Source organism: Anomaloglossus baeobatrachus, chromosome 2 (genome assembly GCF_048569485.1).
Source record: "Anomaloglossus baeobatrachus isolate aAnoBae1 chromosome 2, aAnoBae1.hap1, whole genome shotgun sequence".
NCBI classification, from domain to species: domain Eukaryota; kingdom Metazoa; phylum Chordata; class Amphibia; order Anura; family Aromobatidae; genus Anomaloglossus; species Anomaloglossus baeobatrachus.
The window spans coordinates 273,346,155-273,372,556 of NC_134354.1; the positions used below are offsets into that span (position 1 = coordinate 273,346,155).

At 47.1% G+C, this 26,402-nt stretch overlaps 1 protein-coding gene across 5 annotated transcripts in view; it reads right to left on the bottom strand.

The window, feature by feature from the left end:
* Positions 1 to 26,402, bottom strand: part of LOC142289837 (uncharacterized) — a 228,775-nt gene that overhangs the window by 126,182 nt on the left and 76,191 nt on the right. For all 5 annotated transcript variants that reach the window (XM_075333771.1, XM_075333772.1, XM_075333773.1 and 2 more), the window contains 3 exons: positions 17,231 to 17,286; positions 1,316 to 1,397; positions 369 to 504 (listed from right to left, as the gene is read on the bottom strand). In XM_075333771.1, the coding sequence (XP_075189886.1) occupies positions 369 to 504; positions 1,316 to 1,397; positions 17,231 to 17,286 (274 nt within the window). The remainder of the gene's footprint in view (positions 1 to 368; positions 505 to 1,315; positions 1,398 to 17,230; positions 17,287 to 26,402) is intronic.

Here is a 26,402-nt window from a genome sequence, read left to right on the forward strand (position 1 = left end):
GACTAAAATCTGTGGAGCCATGCGTGGATGTCTGACCTCCTTCGCACAAAGCTTGAAAACTGGAGAACCCGTGATACCACGGGGGGGTATAGCCAGAAGGGGAGGGGCCTTGCACTTTTTAGTGTAGTGCTTTGTGTGGCCTCCGGAGGGCAGTAGCTACACCCCAATCGTCTGGGTCTCCCAATAGAGCGCTGAAGAAAGAAATACTTTTCAAAGTTTATTTGAGATGTGAATATTTCAGAACATTAAGTTAACAATAATCTTGCAGAAAACCAGTAACTAGCAGGCCTGCGAGGCCCCAGGTATGCGTTCTAGGGTTAACATTAACAATACAATAAAAATGAAATTGTACATGAAGGAAACATTACCGTCTCTCTGTATGAATACTGGAGCCGTCAATGTCCGGCTCTTCCATTGCTGAGGAGTCATCACTGTCGCTGAGACATTTAATTATCAATTTTGGAGGGCTTGGCTTTACTGAAGGACGTCTTCTTGTCCGCAACTCTACAAAAAAAAAAAAAAAAGCCGTATTATTTCCATAACTATTACAGGAACTAAAACAATGAATCAAGAAAAAGCTGCACTGAAACAAAGTAAGGAGGTCATTACAAGCAGTAGACATGAGAAGGGTTAATGTCAGGGGTACATTTATGAGAAATTAAAGCAAGGGGTCAGCCTAGACCGGTCTTTATAACATCTGATGAACACAATTGGGTTAGGGATGTAAATTAGGCTCCCCCATGCACCTAGAGCAATCATTCGGGCAGCAGCCACCTCGGCTGTCTGTTTTCTTCATTAGGCTATGTTCACATGTAACGTTTAAGCTGTGCAAAACGCAGCATTTTATTGTCTCAGTAAAGTGAATGGGATTCCAGAAGTCTCATGCACATGTTGCGTAATTTTTCCTTACTAATTTGGAGCAGTTTTATTTCTACAGCATGCATGTCAATCCTTTCAGCATTGTTACAGCATTTTTCTAAATGTGAAAAAAATGTAATAAAAATATATGCAAAAATTCACATATTTTAGCAGCGTCTTCATACCAGATTTGTATTTGCTGCGGATCCTAAATGTGCACATACCCTTAAAGAAACTACACGACATCTCTGCAGATCATCTTAGGGTGAGCACAAGCTTTGGCAGTCCAAGATTGGACATGCTGGAAATGTATCACTCACGACATCATCTATACAGCGCCCCCATAAGGCACCAGTCAGCTGAACCCAGTGATATCAGAGGGTTTGGTGGACATTAATCTAAAAAGCGTATGGAGGGTTTTAGTCAACTGCAGATAACACAATTATTGGTACGTAACTGGGAACTGAAGTGGCGGATCTTGCTCTGACTCTTCCAGATGTTCCATGTCCTGATGCCGATGGAGCATCTTCTGGTGTTTCCTATATATGTATATGAAAATAAAAATCGCTCCTGTTAGAGATACACATACGCACAAACACACAGAGACTAAGCCTGTACAAACTACAATGAAGAACAGGATCTCTTTACTTACAGTCATGGTCAAAAGTGCTGGCACCCTTAAAATTGTTCCAGAAAATGAAGATTTCTCCCAGCAAATTATTGCAATCACACATATTTTGTCGTACACATGCATTTTTCGTTTGTGTATATTGGAACACACAAAAAACATGGAAAATTGAAAATAATTTCACAGAAAACCCCTAAAATAGGCTGGACACAATTGCTGGCATCTTTCCAAAATTTTGAGTAAACAACTTTACTTCAATCATGTGATGCTCATTTAAACTCACCTACGCCAACTAACAGATGGGGGCAATATGAAAATCACCCCTGAAACCAGATAAAAAAAGGAGAGAAGTTGACTCATTATTTGTGTTGCGTGTCTGTGTGTGCCTCATGGAGAACAGAAAGGAGAAGAGAAGTGTCTTAGGCCCTGTGCGCACTAGAAAATGGAATTTCTTAAGAAAAATCCGCACCCTCTGGCAGAAAACCGCACCTGCATTTTTGCCGCGTTTTTTCCGCTGGTTAGTCCCTGCGTTTTTTTACCGTTATCTATGGCAAAAACCGCAGGTACCTGCAGAAAAGAAGGGACATGCTCATTCTTTTTGCTGCAGATATTTTGCAGCAAAACCTGTAGGGGAAAAAAAACAAAGTGTGCGCATACCATTTATTTTTACCATAGGTTTGCTGGGGAATGATTGCAGAAAGGTTATGAAAATTATCTGCAGGAATTCATGCAACAAAACCGCAGCAAATCCGCGGCAAAAAACGCAGCGTGCGCACAGGGCCTTTGGACTTGAAAGCCAAAGTTGTTGAATAATAAATCAACAATCTCAAGGCACAATATAATCAGGAAGTTTACATCCCATGGCATGGCTAATCTCCCTGGATGTGGACAGTAGAGAAAAACTGATGAAAGGTTGCAACGCAGGACAGCCCGAATGGTAGATAAGCAGAACCAATCAACTTCCAAAAGAAATTCTAAGTGTCCTATAGGCTCAGGGTGCATCAGTGTCAGTGCAAACTATCATTTGAATGCTGTGGCAGGAGACCAAGGAGGACTCAACTGTTGACATACATAAAAAAGCTAGACTGCAGTTTTCAAAAATGCATCTAAGTAAGCCACAATCCTTCTGGAAAAGCGTCTTGAGGATAGATGAGACCAAGATAGAGATTTTTGGTAAAGCACATCATTCTACCATTTACTGAAAATGGACTTGGGTCTACAAAGAAAAGTGCACAATACCTACAGTCAAATATGGTGGAGGTTGAAAGATGTTTTGCTGCCTCTGACACTGGGCGCAAGACATCAAGAAATCTGAAGATTACCAAAGGATTTTTAGTTGCAATGTAATGTCCAGTGTCAAAAGCTGGGTTACCATCCTAGGTCATGGGTCATCCAGCAGAACAATGACCCCAAACATACTTCAAGATCCACCCAAAAAAGGATGAAAACAAAGCTTGAAGCGTTCTGCAGTGGCCAAAGAGTGAGGATATAAATCCCATTGAACACCTGTGGAGAGTTATTAAAATTGCCGTTGGTAGGGGGCACCCTATAAATATGAGAGACCTGGAGCAGTTGGCAAAAGTTGACAGGTCTAAGAAGCTTTTTGATGGTTGTAGGAAGCGATCGATTGCAATTAATTATTCCAAAAGGTGTACATCCAAACATTAACCCCTTCACTCCCCAGCAATTCTCCATTTTTTCCTCCCCTTCTTCCAACAGCCATAACTGTTTTTTTCCCCCCAGTCATTATTGCCATATGAAGGTTTAGATAGATTCCATTCTGAGAGTATCTCCAACGTGGTACCCTTGCCCCCCACAGCACTCCCAGTCTATATGAACGCAAATAGTTGTTTGGACCTTTGAAGGCTACGTCATCCGATCACGTGGGAATATACCTGCTACTCTTCCACTAAACGTACACTCTCGGTTGGATTATATATTTGGATCCAGTGGTCTGGCCATGTGGGTAGAGAATATTGAACACGGCAATAGAGATATCTCGGACCATTGTCCTGTAATACAGTCACTTAGATTCAGCAGATCGACGCCGAGACCTCAGTGGAAGTTAAATACCTTTTGGCTAAAACTAATTGGGACTAATGATAGGATCCCTGAGCAATTACAATGCTTTATAAATGCGCATACGGGGTCTCGACACGCCATTACCTTTTGGGACACTCTTAAGGCCTATTTACATGGCTGCCTAACATCAGCGATCTCCTATATGAAGAGAACCACCTCACAAGAGGATGATGTGGCTGAACAAAGGGTAAAGAAGGCAGAAAGGGTATACATATCTAACCCCTCTAATGAAAACAGGTTGCCCTCGCATAGGCACCACGTGCAACATTTAGACACAAAATCTAAGTGCCAATTAAATTTTACGCGGCAGTCATAGTTTGAATTGGGGAATCAGTCCAGTACGCTCCTGGACTTTATGGTCAGACAACATAGATCCTCTAATACTATACTAGCATAGTCACCTCCCCGGCGGATATCCTTCAATACTTTAGGGATTTTTATAGCTCCCGTATAAGTCTAGGAGTGGGGTGTCGGTAGACGACTGTCTGGCGTATCTAGCCGACCTGAACTTCCCGAGGCTGACCGCTGCTCAACAATCCTTTTTAGATGCTGACATTACTTTAGATGAACTTAAATCTGTAATTGCGGACTTAGCTGTGGGTAAGGCCCTGGGGCCGGATAGTTTCCCTATAGAATTATATGGGAGGTATCAGGAGCTTTTATTACCAACCATGCTAGAGGTTCTTGTGCAGACCACCCGAGGAGCTTCCGTTCCAGACTCCTTTTATGAAGCTAACATAATAATACTTGTAAAGGAGGGGGAAGGAACCCCTGGAATGTGGATCATATCGTCCCATCTCCTTAGTCAATGTGGACTACAAAATCTTTACTAAAATATTAGCAACTAAGCTGAACTAATTTTAGATGTTATTACCCAGATGAAACGGGCTTTATGCAAGGGAACAATACGTCCATTAATATCAGAAGAGTTTAGCTGGTTATCCATTATAGTACTACGGTGGGGGACAATGAATGGGCCTTGGCCTTGCTGGACGCGGCCAAGGCACTCGACTCCATGGAGTGGAACATCCTGATGGTCTGCCTCCAGAACTTCGGTTTTGGTCCCTGATTCTGCGCCTGGATCCATATGTTATAATCGGTCCTGTAAGGCCAAAACGGTGGTCAACGGGATCTCATCTGAACCTTTCTTACTAGAAAGGGGGACTCGTCAGGGGTGTCCCTTGTCCCCAGCACTCTATGCCCTGGCCATTGAGGCTTTAGCAATTAAGATACGTTCTGACAGGCTGATTAAGGCTATCTAAATTGCTGATGGGGTGGATATAATCGGCCTGTATGCAGACGATATGATTATATTTATCGATGATGTGGAGCGGTCACTGCCTCGGGTTGTTGAGATTATAGATGATTTTACAAAGTATTCCGGATTGGGCATCAATTGGGATAAATCTAATATGAAGTACCTCTCTAACGGTCCAACGCCCCATTTAGAGGCTTTATCTCCTCTGCGATTAGTCTCCAACTTTAAATATTTAGGTATCATTATACTAAAGATAGCAAATGCGACCTCTCATCTAATATATTCCCCTTTCTAGAATTGGCTAAACGTAAATTCCTGTTATGGGGTAAACTACCGTTATCAGTCCCGGGGCGTATTAATTTTATAAAGATGATATTGCTCCCCAAATGTAATTATTTTCTCCAACATAGTGCAGCGTTAGTCCCAAAGTCATTCTTTTCATCCTTAATTACGCTAATAACTGGGTTTGTATGGGGCAATGCAAGACCAAAGCTAAAACTAACTACCCTCCATAGGTCCAAACAATTGGGAGGGACAGCAGTGCCAGATTTCTTTTATTATTATTTATCGGGCCGGTTGAAAGCGATATGCTTCTGGATACCCGGCTCTGTCTTGCTTTATTCTGAGAGTCATTTGGCTCATGTGGCAGGGACGAATGGTTTACTTGGTCTTCTTGAGATGGGTGGGTGGGGGGGGGGGGGATCAGGATTGCGGAAGTTGCTGCCCCTTCATAGGGCGGCGCGGCTGGTGTAGAGGCAGGCGTAGAAGGACTTACATTCTTTTGATGTTATAGCTGAAATGCCCCTATGGCAAAATATGTATTTCCCCATGCTATCGGATCACCTGTCTTCCACATTCTGGGGTGCACACAGTGTTTTCTATGTTGGTGAGATGTATGAGCAAAATTTATCCTTGTTAGTAGGTGTCATTTTTTCAGGTACTTGCAGCTTAGAACGGCGATCCAGCACCACATGAAGGGGACTCCTGGGATCATTTTCATCTCCTCTTTTCTCTTGATAGGGATATTTTGATCCCAGGGCCCGTAAGGATTGATGTCATCTTTATATACATACCTACTGTCCGTGATGAATGAGTTCCAACCTTTGGCAGTTAAAGAAAAGTGGGGGCTGCTGGTTCCGAATATGCAGGAGGATGACTGGGTGGAAGTCTTGGAATCGCCTACTAAGATCCCCCATCAATTAATAATAAAATGATCCAAATCTATATAGTACACCAGGTTATCTTACCCCATTGAGGTTGTTTAAGATGCGACGCCGAGAGAAGTCAGTGTCATGGACAGGACGCACACTTCGTCCATATGGTCTAGGGCTACCCGGTAATCGCTGCCTTTTGGCATGAGGTGGTATTGCTTCTGTCCTCCCTGGCCTCCTTCCCTATACCTCTTAATCCACTACTCTGGCTGTTTGGATTCTTGGACGAAGGAACCTGGTCTCATCACCACAAAATATTTCTTCAGTAATCCCTACTTATGGCCAGGAAATGCATTGCCCTGCGATGGATGGGCTGTTCCCCCTCCCGACGGTGCGTGCATGGGTGGAGCTAGTAAATGCAGTGCTCCACTATGAACGGACAGTATATCAAAATAGAGGTTGCCCTGAAAAATATAATAAGGTATGGGAGATGTGGAATGCCTTTCCTCTGACATTACCCGTCTAAGTGTAATAACTGTCTGAATTGCCCATTCGCTCTTTTATTGTAGAAAATATATTATGGTCTGGTATTAATGTTGAATGTTCCTTGGTTGGTGCCTATAGCACAAACGGTCACTGTGATATTGTTATGTGTTCTATGTTTTCTTCTTTTGTTCTTTGTGTCTCATTAAGGTGATATGCACCCCAGGTACCTGGAATATGTGTATCTCCGTACGGAATCCTTTTACAGTTTCACATGTAAGCACTCTATATGTCCTTATTTGTACCTGGTTGATTTCTGATACTTAATAAACAAATTTGAAAAAAAAAAAAAATATTGCCATATGAAAGCTTGTTTTTTTGTGGGACTAGTTGTACTTTTGAATGAAACCATGATATTTACCATAAAGTGTACTGGAAAATGTGGAGAAATTTCCAAGTGTGGTGAAACTGCAAAAAAAGTGCAATTGCACGACTGTTCTTGAGGTTTTTATTCACCGTATTCACTATATGGTAAAGCTGTCAGTATGATGCCTCACGTCAGTATGAGTTCATAGATACCAAACATGTATACTTTGACTTTTATCTAAGGCGTGGAAAAAAAATTGAAGTTTGTCCAAAAAAAGAATAGTGCTTTTACCGCCATATTCCATGACCTGTAGCATTCTCATATTTTGGGATCTAGGGCTCAGTGATGGCTTACTTCTTGCGTCTTAAGCTGACGTTTTTAATTATAGAATTTCTGCGTAGATCCGACGTTTTGATGGCCTATTATTGCATTTTTATCTAATGTTGCAGCAACACAAAAACTTCATTTTGGATTTTTTTTTTCTCGCCACGCCGTGTATCGATTAGATTACTTGATTTTATAGTTTGAAAGATAGGGCGCATATATATATATTGTGAGGTAGCGACCACCAATGTGGTAAATGGTCGCTATATGTCGCAGTGGAGAAGATCGCTGCGATATTAAACTGAACAGGTTGCTATGGGACTTATAGTTCCACAAAGGCTTGTTTCTGCATTTAAGGGTCAGGTTCCCTTTAATAATGCCTGTGTGCTGTGCAGGTCTGGATAATCACAGACCTCCACCTGTGGGTGTGTCCAGTCTGATTTAGGAGACTTAGTGTGTGTGTTCTGCAGGGCGTGAGAGCAGAGCAGGGGGCTCTGGATTTCAGTCTGGGTTTAGACTGGAAGTAGTGTGCAAGCCAGGCTGGTTAGTGCTGTGGCTACTGGACCAAAGCTCTCCTGGAGTGGAGAGACAGACAGGAGTCTGCAGAGTGTCTCTGGGTTCTTGGAGGGAGCCACAGCAAGTGTTGTTCGCTGGCTGGCACGAGCCAGTGTGTACAGGCGCCACACTTCCAATAGAGACTGTATTGGACTGGAAGCCAACGGTATGTGATTGTGCTATGTTTTTGCCTTAAGCCAGGAGAGGCCTGTTATGTTTAATGTTTGCCGTTTATGACAAGTTTTTAATAAACGGCTGAAAATTTTTTATAAAAGAGACTGTGTACATGTGTTGCTGAAGCTACCTCACACCGCTGTAAGCGAGTGGAACCCCCCAGGTTGCGGGGTGCAACCTTACATATGGTGCTAGACTGCGGGCAGCAATCCAGGCAGCTCATCTAGCAACTGCTGAGGTGTTGTTCCTGTGGATTAGCCAGGTCCACGAAGGTTTTTTTTTTTCTCTGCTGTCTACACACTGCAAGGAAGTGTTGCCTGTGGATCGGCGAGTCCATGAAAATTTTCGAAGCTGTTTGCAGTGGATCGGCGGGTCCACGAAAATAGTGTCGGCGCACTCAAGCAGCTGGCGGTGGATCGGCGGGTCCACGAACAGGGACAGCGTACTCCAGCTGCTGGCGGTGAATCAGCGGGTCTGCAGGGTTCCGTGCTGCAGTGGCGAGAGACCAGTGACTGGAGGTTCCAGGCCAACCCGGAATTGCGGGGCCCTGTTTGGTGAGCAGTGATACACCACAGGCTGGAGATCCTGGTTGTACGGGCGGTACAACCTGGAAAGGTTAGTGGTTCTCTAACCCCCTCCCCCCTCTTTAGACCACCGGGTATTACCCATTGGAGCGCCCCTCCTGTTTGTTTTCTTGTTTCAGCATGGAGGGTGCACAAATGGACGCTATGGAGGAGCTGTACCAGTTCCTTGTGCATGGACAGCAGGAGCAGTCAGTGCGCACCGATGTGGCAGCAGTGGACCAGTTGATGAACTCCCTTCTGGGGCCAGTACGAACACAGGGTGCCCAGCGAGATAAAGGGGAACTGTGTGAACTGGGGTCTAAAGACACTGCAAGGAAGCCACAGAAACCCCCAAAAGGGGGCGGAGTCCCAGAAAGGGGTGGTTACCCAAAAGGGGGCGGGGTCCCAGAGAACGATGGTGGCACAAAAAAGGGGCGGAGCATCCCAAATCCGAAGGTGTAGTGGCACCAATGGACAGTAGCCAAGGACAATGGTGTTCATGCTATGCGTGTCCGGTCTGCGGTACAGACTGCCCGGCTGACGAGAAGTCACGTCTGTATTCTGTGGAAGTTGATGGCAAATGTGTGACTGGGCTGGTAGACTCGGTGAGCTTGGTGTCCCTGGTGAGGGCCACACTCGATAACTAACCCGATTCTTGGAAGGATGGAAGCCAGCTGAAGACATGGGAACATTGGAGAGTATCCACGGTCCCGAGTGGTTGAGACGGATGGGGTGTTAGGACCCGTTAATGTTGGGGTAGTGCCTGACTTACCGCATCCCATTATAATAGGCCGGGAATTTAATTTTTCTGACGACTTGTGGTCGATGGCGGAAATGGCCAGCTGCTTGTGTAAAAGCCGGAAAGGCTCAAAGGAAGCCCTATCACAGCGGGAGGCTGAAAGTGTTCCTAGTAGTATGATATTATGTAATAAGAGGAAGACCATACCTACTAGAGGTGACAGTACTAAGTTAGGGGTGACCAAAGAAAGAGATGGACGTGCCCCCCTTAGGGATATGACATTTACAGTAACAAAGGATAGTGCGACTGTTAAAAACGGGAGAGCTCCAGACAGTGGGTTCAACACTTGGTTAAGTGGGGGCTTGTTAGTCCAGGACGCCAGGGGGACTGACGATGACTCCAGTAAAGACACTGACTTTACTAAAGTGACAAATGAGTACAGTGACGTACTGATGAGCAAAGAGGGGAAAACCTCCCGTCGCCAGAGGCGCAGAGGGGCGGAGCAAGCTACAACCTCTGACAATATGGTCCAGATAGAGACAGTGTCGTGTATTTCTGCCTAAAGTGTGGATTCCCTTCCAGAATCTGAGTGTGTACAGAAGGTTGAGAAAGGCACGTTGCCAATAGCAACCGCTAATGTAGAGTCGGACAGCAAAATCATGCCAAAGAAAGATGAGTCTGAGCTGGAACTGACACATTGTAACAACAGAAATCAGCAGGGTGAAAACACAGAAAAGGAGCCGACCAAGGAAGTACTGGTGGTGTCCCCTATGACTTCCCAGTGTGATGCTGATGGTCTGTTGAGTGTAAGCACTATAGGATATCAAATCCTGGAAATGACATCCTAGAGAGTGTTGGTGGAAGAAAAATCCACAAAGGTCATAGTGAGCAGACCGGTGAACTATCTAGTGCTAGGGTGGATAACAGTGAATACAGCCCCAAAGCTCTAAGAGGAAGAGAGTACTGTGGTGAAGGGTGTGACACCCTGGTAGAAGGCGATGTTGTGAACTCCCAAGCGAGGGCAGAGGGTGACACTGCAGAGACCCAAGAGGAAGTTGGAGGGAATGCAGTGAAGTCCCAAGACACAGCTGGTGCTGTAAAAGTGGAAAGAGCCTCTGAAGAAGAGGTGAGGTCTGGACGTGAGGTCTCATCAGAAGCTGAGAGCCTGACTGACTTGGTGGGTAAGACCAAGACCGCAGACTAGAAGATTGACTCAGCTAAGAGCCTGAAACCCAAAGGCTCTGAGGCTGGGGCTGAGCCCGAGGAGGGTGTAACTCAAAAGGTGAAGCCTTTGGTGAAGAATATAGAAGGAGGCAAGAGACCTCAGGAACAGTCTAGTGTCCTTGATAGTAAAGGAAGCAGACCAGTCTTCAATTATCTGATAGATGTGCCAAAAGACTTAAAAGAAGCCTGTGCCAGTGAGAAGGTGCATGAGAGATTTCAGAAGGCAGTAGGAGCCTGTAAAGTGTACTTTGCCCCAGAGTCTTGTCGGTTGGTGGTGTGCTCTGTAAGTGATGTCACAAAGAAGCGGGTGGCTATCCTGAGTGACATGCACCTACAGTGTCTTCGCATAAAGTGGCTCATCTCTAGAAGGATGGCAGAAGACACCAAACAATTGGAGCATATGAAGCAGCTCACCGCAGCGTTTCAGGAAGTGGTGGTTAAGAAACCATTAATTGGGCTTGCAATAAGACCGCTGAGAAGTAACATTCAGCAAGCCAGGAAGGTTCCAGGTATTACAGCTATTGAAGTGGAAGAAAATAGTGGAACATTCTGAATCTATGGGAAAACTGCAGAAGCAGTCAAGACAGCTCGAAGGTTGTTGGTGTTTGTGGAGGAGGTCACACAAGTGCCCAGAAAACTGGTCAATAAGCTGATTGGAAGAAATGGAAGAGTCATGCAGGAGATGGTTGATACGTCCGGTGTGACGAGAGTAAGAATTAATATTCATAATGAAGCCAGGATACTCTGCGAAGTCAGTATGGTTCCCTGTGTCATTGTGGGAACAAAGGAGTGTGTTTGAAAATATACGAGTTCTCCTAGAATACAGACTGGGATACCTGGAAGAACTAAAGCAATTGAATCTTGAAAGACAGAAGATTGCAGAGAAACTTTGTCAAGTTAGTGTGAGGTCGCGACCGCTTCGGGCCAGGGCCCAAAGAAGTGCGGTCCACCTGGTGACTGTGTTGCTTCAGATGGCAAAGGAAGCATGTAAAAGTAGTAGTAAAAGGAGTAAAAGGAAAGTAAAGTAGTAAAAGAAGCCAAGGTTATAGAAGACCTAATTATACATCGGGCTGTAGAACAGACTCTGAAGACTCTAAGACAATGTCCGAAGGAAAGAATGGCGCTTGGGACATGTCTCTAACCAAAGATGGCATTGAGAAAGTGAACAATCAGAGCAATGGACGAAGATGTCCTAGAAGAAGAGCCCAATATCGATCTGGACACAGAGAATGCATAGGATCTAGTTACGGCAGAACCTCAGGGCTGATGTACCCAAACAGTAGCCCCTCTAGTGGATTGAATAGCGCAGGGTCGAGCCGCACAGTAGTTACGACTAAGAGAGTGTCTCACTACCACACTGACCGTTTGAGACTGTCATGGAGAGATAGGTCTGACCAGGGACAGTGTCTGAGAAGTGGGTTTCCTGTGAAGGGTTTGGTGACAGACGGTATGTCTCGAACTGGAGCTCAAGGTTGTCAAAGTGGGCCCTCTCAACTGGTAGGGCAAGGTGACCCTGATGCCCCGTCTCGAGGCCCCTGTGGGGTATAGAGTGTTCAACTCTACAAGTTTGAACAGAGGGGGGGATATGTGAGGTAGCGACCACCAATGTGGTAAATGGTCGCTATATGTCGCAGTGGAGAAGGTTGCTGCAATATTAAACTGAATAGGTTGCTATGGGACTTGTAGTTCCACAAAGGCTTGTTTCTGCATTTAAGGGTCAGGTTCCCTTTAATAATGCCTGTGTGCTGTGCAGGTCTGGATAATCACAGACCTCCACCTGTGGGTATGTCCAGTCTGATTTAGGAGACTCAGTGTGTGTTCTGCAGGGTGTGAGAGCAGAGCAGGGGGCTCTGGATTTCAGTCTGGGTTTAGACTGGAAGTAGTGTGCAAGCCAGGCTGGTTAGTGCTGTGGCTACTGGACCAAAGCTCTCCTGGAGTGGAGAGACAGACAGGAGTCTGCAGAGTGTCTCTGGGTTCTTGGAGGGAGCCACAGCAAGTGTTGTTCGCTTACACATACACACACACACTTCAATACATTATCACTGTACAGTACAATCGCCTGTGCATTTCTCCTGATCAGAGCAGTATCGCTCTGATCAGCAGAAATGCTGTCTTCCTGTGAGTGCCAGCGCTCTGTAGGCCCTCACAGGAAATACATCATCGTAGCATCAGGGGTCATTAGCTGACCCTGTGCTATCATGGTAACACCATGGCACAATGTGATCACATCACGGGGAATGTCACGATCCCTGTTGTGGCCATTTAAATCGTGCTGTGAGAGTTTGACAGTGCAATCTAAGTGGTAAGCAGGTGCGTGTGGATTTTTGATGCACCCATGCCTGTCAGCCGCACATGTTTGCTGATTAGATTAGAAGACATGTGCAGGGATTACAATGGGCTCTACGCTGGAGCCCGCGGTTACCGGGGAGACATGAGCTAGGAAGTGAATACGCCCAAGGTCGTGAAGGGGTTAAGTTGAGGGTGCCAAAAATTTTGTCCAGTGTATTTTTATAGTGTGTGAAATTATGTACAATTATGTGTTTTTATGTTCTTCCAAAACCTACAAAGGAAATAAACATGTGTATAACAAAATGTACAACTGAAATAATTTTATGAGATAAATACTTCATTTTCTCAAAAAATTTCAAAAGGTGCCAACACTTTCGGCCACAAATGTAAATACTGCAGCAGGTTTCTTCTTTAACAAAAGGGTTAACAAGAAAGATTTTTGAATTTCAGCAAAGGGTTAATGAAGCAGGATACCAGACCGGGTGAAGCAGGATGCCAGACTTGCATGTCCTGTAAAAGGCACTTCACCCAGGATTGGCTAATGCCCCATGAGTAGTGATGTAAAAGTCTGGATCCACGCAGTTTCAAAGGTGCCTGGGTGCCAGACCCGGGCCCGGGATTCCGGGTGTTTGATCCGGATCCGGCACGTGAGAAAATAAAAAAAAAAAGTAACGAAGAAGAAAATCAGAATGAAGCGAGCGCTTCAAACTTACCAAGGCTCAGTCGCAGCTGTAAACTGCTCTTGAGGCCTCTCCTTCACTTCCTGGGCCGCTCATGCATATGCATTACTTTCCTCGCCCACCAGCTGGTCTGGAGTCTGATTGGTCACAGTCAGATGTGTCCCCAGTCTGTCTCCCTGCAACCAATCTCAGGGATCTATACCTCCCCTAATAAATTCTATAAGGTGCGCTCATATGAGCCGTATGACTCGCACAAGTATCGGAACGCATCACCCAGCACGGCCGCATACTCTCCAGACAGGAACATCTCAGCTGCATAGAAATACATGCAGCCGACCCGCTCCTATCAGGTGCCGGAAGATGTGATGCGAGACTTGTGCGAGTCATATTGTTAGAGTGAGCGCACCCATATACTGAGTGTATAACTGCAGGAGCTGGCGCCACTGATCTCGAGTGCCTGTACCTCCCTGATATATTCTATATACTGAGTGTATAACTGCAGGAGCTGGTGCCGTTGATCTCGGGGGTCTGTACCTCCCTGATATGTTCTATATATGTTGTATATTTTTGCTGCGGTTTTGTGCCAGAAGGTTCACATTTAGCGCTGAAATTATCTGCACCAGATTTAAGAACCAAATTTGCACCTCCTGGAAGAAAAAAAACTGTTGCATTTTTGGGCCAAGAGATGCAAATTTGGTGATGAAATTTTGACACCATATTCATGCACCTAATCTACACCTCCTGGCAAAAAACCCATCAAAGCTGCATGAGATATGATGCGGTAGTGATGTGATTTTTTTTTTTTTTTTTGCAAAGAGGTGTAGAATGGGTACAGGAATATGGTGTTAAAATTTCAGCACCAAATCTATTTCTCTTGGCAACCCCCACCCCCCCCCCCCCCCCCCCCCCGCGGTTTTCTGCCAGCATATGTCGGTGAGTTCATGGAGGTTAATGAGGTCATCAGAGGTCCTCTGAGGTCATGTTACCTGCGGTCACAGTTGGGAAGCTCCAGCTGTAAACCGCAAATACCCGGAAAGACGTCACTGCTGATCGTTGTGACTCATTCATTCTCTGGAGCTCACAGCGGGCAGTCATGCTCTATTGCGCTTGCTGTGAGGTTCAGATGTAGCAGAGCTCAATCGCTTTGGGAACTCCTGTGGATAATGTCAGACATCAGGGGTGTTTTGGGGTTAATAAAGTGGTGACATAGGGTGTTTTTTGCATTTTATTCCAAATAAAGGATTTTTTCGGTGTTTGTGTTTTATTTATTTTCACTTACAGATTAGTGATGGGGTGTCATAGATGCTTCCATCACTAATCCAGGACTTAGTGGCTGCTGTGGGCTGCCATTTACTTATTACTCTGATTGCCACCACACCAGGACAATTGGGAAGAACGGGGTAAGCAACGGGACTGTCGCATCTAGTGGATGCGACAATTCCGGGCAGCTGGAGGCTGATATTTTTAAGCTGCATCTCCTCAGGCTCAGAATACCATCCCCAGCTGTCGGGCTTTATCTTGGTATCCAAATTGGGGGAACCGCACATCGTTTTCTTAAATTATTTAAATAATAATTAAAAAAAAAAAAAAACTGTGTGCAGTTCTTCTTAGGCCGGAGTCACACTTGCGGGATACTTGCATGAGTCTCGCATTGCATCACTCGGTATGGCCGCACACTCTCCTGACAGGAGCGGGTCAGCTACATGTATTTCTAAGCAGCTGCACGCTCGTGTCCGGAGAGCGTCAGGCCATACCAGGTGATGCAATGTGAGTCCCTCGCAAATATGACTCCGGCTTTATTTTGATACACAGCCAAGATAAAGCCCAACAGCTGGGGAATGCAGCCTGCAACCGTGGGCTTATTTGTGTTGGGTATCAGAATGTGGGGACCTTATGGCGACTATTTTATTTATTCATTTATTTTTATACCACGATACTGACCAAGACATTTGCACTGCTTTCCCCGCCCACCAGCCGTTCTAGCACCTGTGACTGGTTGCAGTAAGCAGACACGCTGATACTCAGGGTTTGGCCGCATGCAACTACAAACAATTACACGTGCCGGTGGGCGGGGAAAACCGTGAATATTCAATGAGGGTTAATTGTCGGCTCCGTAAGTGAACGCATGACCTGGAAACAGCTTGCCACCATGATGGATCTTCTTTTTTATTTTAAGCTTAGCAGGGACCCACCGATCCCGGTTATCTGCAAGTCCGCCCAGCTCTACCCATGAGTGAGCAGGTTGGAGGACGTTCTCTATAGAGGGAGACAATCTGGTGAAGCCTGACGAGCGTCATCAGAAGAGTTGTGAGAAGGATCATGACATATAGAGTGGATGTAAAAAGTCTGCACACCCCTAATAAAAAGGTCAGGATTTTGTCATGTAAAAAAAATCATGAGGAGCCTGGAAATCCATGTATAAAATACAATAACTGCATATTAAAAAAAGTGCAAAATGTTTGCCAAAAATGCATAAAAAGGGGGTAAAAGCAAAAAGAGCTGAAAAATCACAGCAGATTGTAATTACATATTTTGGTGCAAATACATTCACAAAATTGTAAAAGAAAATGGCCCAAGGGTAGGTTTAGAGGTAAAATCATATTTTAGTTTAAATTTTCAAAATATTTACTATACAATTATACTTAAAGGGGTTATCTGGCTTAATTTGCTTTTTTTTTTTTTTATTACCCTATTGGGCTACATTGGGGCAGGTAAGTAGATAGAGAGCACTTCCCTGCCCTGCTGTCAGCCCCTCTCCCCCGGCTCAGAGTGGTCATGTGACTGCTCCTGCCGCGATTTTGCCGTTTCCGGTCATTTCATGTCAACATGGGCAGGGCCATGTTGACATGCAAATCTGGAACAGCATGTCGCCTCCCTGCTGGGCGGCTACAGTGCGATGAGCCCCGTCCCCTTTCCTGCACCCTCCCACACATTCCCCCGCACTCTGCCCGCAACCTCCCCCTGCACTGCTGTGGGGTCCGTGACCTGGGGGCGGGGCCTGGCTGCCCTGGTGTCAGCGCCAGCAGCGGGCCCCCTGCTCAGGATCACACATTCAAATGTACCGGCATCACAGATCACAGATGCTGGTACATTTGAAAGTGCTGATGAGAAGCAGCGCAGCGCTTCTTCTGATCACTGCCTGGCTGTCTGTGCTCTCTTCAGCACAGCGGTGACGTCACTACTGTGCTGATATGGCCAGAGCACAGACAGCGGCCGAACGTGCAGGAGCGACGGGGACCGAGGACGGGTATGTACTCCCTAAATGTGTTCCCTATGGGGGTGGGGATGGTCGGTGCAGAGTGCCGCGTGCGGTACAGAGCCATATGTGTGCGGTGCAGAGCCCTGTGTGCGGTGCAGAGCACGGTGTGCGCGTGTGGTGTGCAGAGCCATATGTGCGCGTGTGGTGTGCAGAGTCATATGTGCGTGTGGTGTGCAGAGCCTGATGTGGGGCTGTTATTTGCAACGCTGTAGTGATAACAGGTCAGTGCTGGGCAGAATATACTGACAGGGAGGGAATGTGTGTGCAGGAGGCGGGCAGGGGGCGAGGCTGGACACTGAGGTCGGGTGGTGCCAGCTCTGACCGAGGATTTGCACAGGAAGTGGTCAGTTTGCTGGAGCTGAATGTAAACAAGGAGCTGCAGAGAATAAAGGGTGAATTCAAGAGGAATAAAAGTTAGAAAACAAGAAATAACAATGTAGGGGTGTTTTATATGACAATACAGCACAGATAAACTCAAAAATTTTTGGTAAGCTAATGTCGGACAACTCCTTTAAGCTTAAAATTTCCAGTTTGTAGAGGAAATAAAATGCAATGATATAAAATGACAGGCACTCGAAAAAATGATTTTACTTTACCTCTATGATTGGCTCATCTTCCGACGACAACCAGTCATCAAAAATCGATTGCAAAGCTGAATAGAAAAAATAATAATTATATATCCTGACAGTAAACATAAACCCACCTCTATTTTCAGGTAACAACACAGTTCTTCACTGCACTAACACCAAACTCTGTTCTAGCAATGGAACTTTGAAAACAAGCAATTTCTGAATGTGAAGTGGGAAACACTGGAAAAGGACATTTTTGTGTACTCACCGTAAAATGTCTTCCTTGGAGCCTTTCATTGGGGGACACACAGTGGGTTATATGATGTCTCCAGGGAGGCTTGACACTAGGTTTAATAAAGAGTTAGCTCCTCCTCCCACAGCATATAACCCCAGCTAGGCGGGAAGTAGCTCAGTTTGGTGTAAAAGCAGTAGAAGGACAACCAAAACCACAAGGGTGGGAGCTGTCCCCCCCCCCAATGAAAGGCTCCAAGGAAGACATTTTACGGTGAGTACACAAAAATGTCCTTTCCTTTCTCGCCTTTTCATTGGGGGACACAGACAGTGGGACGTCCCAAAGCAGTCCCTGGGTGGGAACTGAACTATTAACAGTGTATAACATCAGACTAAGCGCTGACTAACAATTGCAACTGCAGTGAACACATAACAAACACTGTCAAAAAACCGAGCAGTGGCCACTTATAAATGGGCCACTGCCGTCTGAAGGACTTGTCTTCCAAGAGCAGCATCCGCGGATGCATGCGGATGCACTCTGTAGAATTTTGTGAACGTGTGCACACTGGACCAGGTAGCGGCCTTGCAAAGTTGGGCTGCCGAAGCCTGATGGCGGATAGCCCAGGAGGCACCCACTGCTCGCGTAGAATGGGCCCGCACAGATTGAGGGGGAACGGCACCTCGTGCTTTGTATGCCTCACAGACGGCAGTCCTGATCCATCGAGAAATCGTGGATTTAGACGCTGGGTTGCCCTTTTTGTGTCCTACTGGGAGGACGAAGAGGGCATCGGACTTGCACAACGGCGCTGTTCTGGAGGTGTAGATCTGCAAAGTCTACACCTCTACAAAATCTAGAGTGTGAAGGGCTTTTTCAAAGAAGTGGATCGGGACCGGGCAGAATGACGGCAACACAGTGTCCTCGTTCAAGTGGAAGGAGGATACGACCTTCGGAAGAAAGGCGGGGGAAGGCCGAAGGACTACCTTATCCTGATGGAATATCAGATAAGGTGAGTGACAGGAAAGAGCTGCCAGTTCGGACACTCGCCTGATAGAGGTAATGGCGACTAAAAAGGCAACTTTCCAAGACAGTCGTTTAAGAGAGATTTCTCTCAGAGGTTCGAAAGGAGGAAGTTGAAGGACTCAGAGAACCAGATTCAGATCCCAGGGATCTAAGGGGTGGCGATAAGGAGGGACCAAATGCGCTACCCCTTGGGAAAGGTACGGACCTGAGGGCGAGAAGCCAACTGCTTCTGGAAAAAAAATCGACAAGGCAGAAACTTGTCCTTTAAGGGTACTGAGAGCAAGACCCGAGTCCAGACCGTCTTGCAGAAAAGCAAGAACATTAGGGATTGAAAAGGTCAGGGGCGACCGATTATAATGGTCACACCAGGAAATATAGGTCTTCCAGGTCCTGTGGTAAATGCTGGCGGAGGAAGGCTTCCGAGCATTAAGCATGGTATGAACTACCCTGGAAGAAAGACCCGATTTGGCTAGAATCAGGGATTCAAGCGCCACGCCGTCAAATGCAGCTGTGCTGTATTCTGGTGGAATTTTGGACCTTGCGACAGAAGATCCGGGCGGTTGGGAAGACGCCAGGGAGTGTCGCTGAGAAGTTGGAGGAGCTCTGGATACCAGGCTCTCCTGGGCCAGTCCGAGGCCACGAGGATCACTGGGATTCCCTCCGCTTTGATTTTCTTGATTACTCTCGGAATGAGAGGAAACAGAGGGAAGATGTAGGGCAGGCGAAACTGCGACCATGGAAAGACTAGAGCGTCGGAGCCGAGCGCTAGCGGGTCTCTCGACCGAGATATGAAGGGACGTATTTTGGCATTCATTTGAGACACCGTGAGGGCCACAACCAGGAGTCCCCAACGAAGAGTGATCTGATGGAACACTTCGTCTTGGAGGGACCATTCCCCTGCTACTAGACCTTGCCTGCTGATAAAGTCTGCGGCCCAGTTGTCTACCCCTGGGATATGGACAGCTGAAATAATGGGGATGTGCTTCTCTGCCCAAAGCAGAATCCTGGATACTTCCTTCATCGCTGCCTTGCTGCGAGTGCCTCCCTGACGGTTGATGTAAGCCACAGCCGTGGCATTGTCTGACCGAGATAGGCGGACTGACCGGTCCAGGGAAGCTGGATTCTTGTCCCAGGAGGATAGAAAATCCAGTTGTAGAGGGCGCAGATGGAATTGGGCAAAGGACACGGTTTCTATGACCGCCACCAGCTTGCCTAACACTCTCATTCCATTCCGAAGGGATGTGTGACGGCGAGGGCGGAGGGATTGGGCGCCCGGATCAGGGAAGACCTCTTGTCCTCTGGAAGAAAAACCCGGGACTGAGCTGTGTCTATCAGCATACCTAAAAAGGTGATGCGCTGATGAGGAATGAGGGATGACTTGTTGAAGTTGATAAGCCACCCTAGCCTTGACAGCGTGTCTAGGCAAATCTGCACGCTTTCTGAGCAAACGTGAAGAGAGCTCCCTTTGACAAGAAGGTCGTCCAAATAGGGAACGACCAGGATGCCTCTGGGGTGTAAAATGGACATGACTGCTGCCATGACCTTTGTGAAGACCCGAGGCGCAGTGGCCAGCCCAAAGGGGAGGGCCCTGAATTAGAAATGACGGTGTCCTACGGCAAAGCGAAGGAACCGTTGATGAGAGACACATATGGGAATGTGTAAATAAGCATCTTGAACGTCTATGGAAGCTAGGAATTCTCCAGGTTCGATGGCGGCTAGCACTGCTCTATATGATTCCATTCGGTAAGTTCGAATCCGTACGAATTTGTTCAGCCGTTTGAGGTCCAAGATAGGGCGGACAGAGACATCTTTTTTGGGAACGACAAAAAGGTTTGAATAGAAACCTTTGCCACGCTGTTCCAGGGGCACTGGAATGATAACATTTGCTTTATGTAAAGAGGCTATGGCCTGAAATCAGGCCTGGCTTTGCGTTTTGGACTTTGGAAGACGAGAACGCAGAAACCTGTTGACCGGCAGGGAATGGAAATCGATCTTGTAACCTGAGGTGACGATTTCTCGAACCCAAACATCGTGAGTGTGGTCTAGCCAGATATCCCGAAAAAGCAGAAGCCGCCCTCCCACAGGAGTCTGATCTGAGGGATACCTGGCGTTATGCTGAGGGGGCCTGTACAGAGCGAGGTCCTTTGGGTTTAGGTTGCTTGGCGTGGGAACGCCAAGAAGAGCTCCTTGAGGGACCGGATCCTCGATCTGAGCGTTGGGACGATCCTTGGGCTGATGGTTTTTGGGGGGCAGGCCGAAAGGACTGCCTGCGCCAAGATTTTTTGAAATTTCTGGCTACAGGCTGCTTTTGTGGTAGAATGGTACTTTTATCACCCGTCGCCTCAGATATGAGTTTGTCCAGGGATTCGCCAAACAGACGAAGACCATGGAAGGGAAGTGTGGACAGGGACTTCTTGGAGGCACTGTCCGCATTCCATATTTTTAGCCACAGAACCCTGCGGGTGAAGACCGCATTGGCTGCCGTTAGGGCTGACCAGCTAGCTGCATCTAGGGAGCCGTGAAGAAAATAATTAGAGGCTAGAGAGAACAAATCAAGAATTTCAAGAGCCTCTGGAGGAATATTGCAAGGGCGAAGCAACTTGCGCAGGTTCCTACTCCACACGCTCATAGCTCTTGCCACCCATGTCATGGCAAACAGGGGGCGCAGAGAGGAGCCCGAAGCCTGGAAAATAGATTTGACCGCAGCCTCAACTGCGCGGTCGGACGAGTCCTTGAGAGACGCGTTGTCTGAAACAGACATAACCGTGTGTTTAGCCAGTCTGGATACTGGCGGATCCACAACGAGGGGTACCGACCAGGGCTTAACCATTCCCAGAGGAAAGGGATAAGCGAATGAAGAGGAGGATTCTTTATTAAACCTCCTATCAGGGTGATCCCACCGTTTAGATATGATTTGATGAAAAATCGGATCCTGGGCAAAGGACTTAGGAGGCTTCTTGGCTTGCTTGATTGCCGACTGAGAAGTCGGGTCCGAGGGCTGATCAGAAATCGACAGAGAGTGATTGACAGCCGCTATTAAAGTGTCTTCCATATGCCTAGACTCAGAAGGGACATCTGAATCAGAGTCAGAGTCTCGAGAATCGTGACTACTAAAGGTCACGGAGCCTGAGTCAGATTGACCATCGTGTGAGTCAGACGAGGCGGAGCGGTCGCAATGGCGCCTTTTGGAGACAGCCTTTTTACGTACTGGGGATGATACACCAGACGAAGGCGGGCTCCTCTGAGGGAGCTGAGCCGGGGGGAGGCTGCGGGAGCGTGTGGAAGGCTGGGATATCTGAGCGGCCAGGTCATCTAACCTTTTAGACATCAGAAGAGCCCATGCAGGGATAGCCTCCTCAGACGGGGGTGCTGCCTGAATGGTGGCCGGGGCCGAACCCACAGACTGCACGACCTCCTGGTCCGGCAACGCCTGTTGTGGCACTGTAGCAGGGGCATCGCAGCCCCGGCATAGTGGATAGCTTCGACCATTGGGAAACGAGCTTCCACAGGTGGTACAAGCATAGTACAGGTTCATAGAGGATGCCTGGGACGCTTTATCACCCTTGCGGTTTTTACGCATATCAGCAACAAACGTACAATTAGTACTGTGAGCCTCTAGCAGTATTACACTACTGTGGGTGAGTAGCTACTAGCAGTATTAGAAAGGGACTGCTATACAGGGCTGGTATATACCAATAGTAAAGTGGCATACACTGCCAAACAGTCGGTATATACCTGCAGGCACAGTCAGTATATACCGCTAAAAGCTGATATACACCGCCAGCCAGCAGGCACACACCGCTAGAAAGACAGCGATATACCGCTGAACAGAGCGGTATATAGTGCTGCAGAGTTGCAGAGCCAAGGAGGCGATCTCACCCGTGTCTGCTCCCCACATGTAATGGCATCCAGTGTTCTCTGGCAGCATGGAGGGGAGAGACGGCACACTAGAGGGAGCGGCTTCCAGAGCAGTGGAGGGGGCGTTGCTAAGAATGCAGGCCGAAGCCGGGAGCTAAATTCATGATGCTTCCCAGGGAACACGGCCTGCATCGCCCCACCGGCGCCTCCTCAGGAGGCGATTGGTTGCAGGGGACGGATACACGTCGTCTCCCTACCTGCTCTTGCTCCGTCTGAAGACACGTCGGTCCTGGGATGCGGAGATCTCGGGGACGCATCTTCGGCTCGAGGCTAGCAGGTGCTCGGCTCTGCTTAGCCCTCTGGAGCTACCTTGGTGTGAGGTGCTTCCAGGGAGCCTGGAAGGGTACGCAGACCCGACCACTTGGGCGCGAGGGAAGACTGACGGCTTTTGCACGCCAGGTTTCCTCTGCCCGTAAGCGGGGGGAACGAGGGTGAGCACACCCTGATATTGCCCCATAGTCAAAAATAGAATAAAATCACAAAGAAAAGGAAATAAATAAAAAACATGAGCTGGCCTAGGGCTCAGGCCAGACGTGTCAGCCTCCCTGCTGACACTAGAAAGAACTGAGCTAGTTCCCGCCTAGCTGGGGTTATATGCTGTGGGAGGAACAGCTAACTTTTTTTTAAACCTAGTGTCAAGCCTCCCCTGGAGACAACATATAACCCACTGTCTGTGTCCCCCAATGAAAAGGCGAGAAAGGAAAGAGTTTAGAAGTCTTAGAAATATTTTACTTTTCCTGTTAATCTCTATTCCTACACTTACAACTTTCTGTGTATGCTACAAACCTGAAATAAAAATAAAAGTGGGAACATGATGCAAGACTAAAGACGAGAACAATCATTGTATTAATCAAATTAATGAGTAAACTTTGTTTTCATTTCATAGGTCAACTGTACATGTGATAAGACACTTTATCATCATACTCTTACATTCATTTATTGGGGGTGTAGTTCAAAAACGGGGTACCTTGTGGGGGGCTGTCTGGTGTTTTGGCATATATGACAGAACATCCTCAGTCTATTTAAAGGGGGTGTCCAGTCTAATGTGAAAAGTCTGCAGTCACTCTTTGTGTCACTCTATGTGACTGCAGACTTATGAATGAATCCTCCCAGCACACACACAGTGCACTGCGAGTATTCACCGGTTTCTGAGCAAGGAATGTCAGTCACGTGACTGCAATTGTGAGATATGCATGTTCCTGGCCAGAACCCAAGTAGCGGGCATGGCCTTGCGCAATTCAACTGTATGTGTGTCGCCCCAGCGATGTCGCTCCAGCTTCAGGGACGCCACAGGACCGTCTTCTGAATATTTGGCAACAGGTAAGTTAGTTTTTATTATCGTGACGCCACTCACGGTTTGCGGTCAGGGATTTGGGTGACCGCAACTGCAGTTTTAATGACCGTCTGGGGCTGATGGAGTCTGCGGTCGGATGGTGTGGCGTACCGTGATTGAGGCTGCCCCAGGGGCTCAGGTGGGTAGAACAACAGGTCCCAGAATAACTCAGGCAGAGTCCAAAAGTCTTTCAACTGCTTTTTACTAACTTTTAGATGTTTCTGTGAGCTGACCCAGGCGATGCTTTAATAAACCAGGTGAAACCAGGTATCCTTTGGGCAGTCTGAGGGTAACAGGTAGCTCGCCGTGCTAGCACTTGTTTTCGGATAACCCCAGACCTGAAGTACCGTGGGGTCTATCCAGGGAGTCGCAACTGCCTTTTCTCCCCTGTGTTCGGCCCGTTTGCCGGCAGCGTGGACCAAAGAAAATGGCTTCAGGCTCTGTCTCCTTTATGGTTCCCTGCGTTGCTGCTGAGGCTCGGACCTGTGAGGTTGGTGAGGTACTTGTAGTTCCCCTCACCGTCAGGTTTAGCAGATAGTTTAACTAGAGTCTGCTCTAGGGTCCTGTAACTCCGTGCGTGCCTAGTCACCAGGAGTCCCCGTACTCGACCGACTGACTCCCTCAGCGTCTTTCTGACTGACTGGTAACCGTTCTCCCCCGCTAATTGCTACTACACGTGCAGGGTCTGACTAGTGTAAGCACGCGTCTGCGTCTCCTAGCAATCGCCGCTCACCACTACCAGACTGGTTCGCTCCACTCCTTTCCTTTCTGCCTTTGCATCTTAGCTCCCAGGCCCTCCACTACACCCCTTGATGAGATGTGGAGGCAAGCCCCCTCTGGAGTCTACCCAAGGGTCCCCTCTCAAGGTGTGGGAGACCTGTTTGCTATGTGTCTGTGCGTACACTCCCTATTCCAGCCTTCAGGATTGCCTGGAAGTTCTGTCCCAGCATGGGTGCAGTACTCAGTGGTGCCTGACCAGGTCAGGGGCGCCACATTTGGAGTGGGCGCGTCCGACTAGTAGGCACAGACGTCTAGTGGCCGCGATCTTGGTCAATATAATTGTAAGATGTGGGCGTCTCATTCTAGTAGACGTGACCATCTAGTGGGTGACTTGCTCAATACACTTATATTGTGTGAGGCCGCACTCACTAGTTGGATTTTGGCCGGGAACATGCATATTGCACAATTGCGATTATGTGACTGCTGTTCCCGGCTCAGAAACCGTTGAATACTCACAGTGCACGCGCTGAGAGGATTCATAAGTCTGCAGTCACACAGTGACACAGAGTGATTGCAGACTTATTTCTTTAGACTGGACAATTCCTTTAAGAAGACTGAGGATGCTAGGTCACATATGCAGAGCCTTTTAACTTTGAACATACAAATTGAAAAAGTCCTATGGCTATGTAAAGCGGACGTGATAAATGTTGTTTTTCACTGTTTTATGTGGTATGACTATGTTTTGAAGGCATAAAATTTGAAAATTGAAAAATATTTATAATTTTATATATTTTCTCTCCAGTGTGTTTTATTTTAAATTACACCGCTGGAGTGGTGCTTTAAATCACATTCCACCTAACCCCCGTCTGATATTAACCTTCTGGAGGATTCATCTTCTATCATCGCCGCTCCGACCGGTCTCCGTCGATTTGTGACCTGCTGGTAGCTCCAGTGTTTCATGGAGTGCGCCGGAGGTCACAAATCAATACAACTCTATGTGAGCCTTGTTCTGGCTCTCAGTTACATTGAGAGTTTCTGACATAAGTTATGACTTCTGGGCTAGTCAGAAGGTACAGTCACAAGGTGGCGCAGTGTAACAGGAGTGGCGCCAAAAAAGCATGAAAATACCGGAGGGTGATTATAAGACAGTGGGGGCTAGATGGCTTATATTTAAAGAGCACTCCTGTGCTGAAAAAAAAACCAAACCCCGCTGGAGTGGTGCTTTAAGTAAATGCATATCATATAGAGCTAAATTTACCAATAACAAAGTTCAATGTGTCATAAACAAAAAGGAAAAAAAACATTTTCAGAATCACTGACATATGTGAATGCATTCCAGGGGTACTACCACGAAAAAATGAGACATCAGATGCAGAAGGTGAAAACAAGCTTTGGCAGCATGGGGTTACAAACATACACAATACATAGGGCCCGTGTCACAGCAGGGGATAGAGGCTATACCACCAGTATAGGACAACACACAGGAAGGGGGAAGGAAAGCTTTATAGCTAGGGAAAGGGGGAAGTGGTGACCCCTGACAACAACCTGCAGCTGCTCCCTGGGGTCCCTTTACCACCCTAGATAGGATCGGCGCATAGGTCAAGAACCTAGGTATCCCTAGGGCCGGGCCCTAAATGGGAAATGGATGGGATGAGCTCTTTGTCAACCCCACTAAAACACTAAAGAAAGACACAAGGGAACAACAAAGGGGAAATATGACTGCAATCACCAGAAGCATTGTTCATAGCAAAAGACAAACACTTATCTGACTTGCAGCAACCACAGAAGTCTCAAAAGCACCAGAAGACGACCTCTCCAGAACTCAGCAAGGAACAAACTATAAACTACACCCAAACCACCCCAGGGTGAGGTTCATAAAGAAAGTAAGAAGGTTCATAAAGGAAGTAAGAAGCTGGCAACTGAGAGGGAAAACAGTTTCCCAGGGTCATAGAGTCCGCACCTACAGAAACATGGCA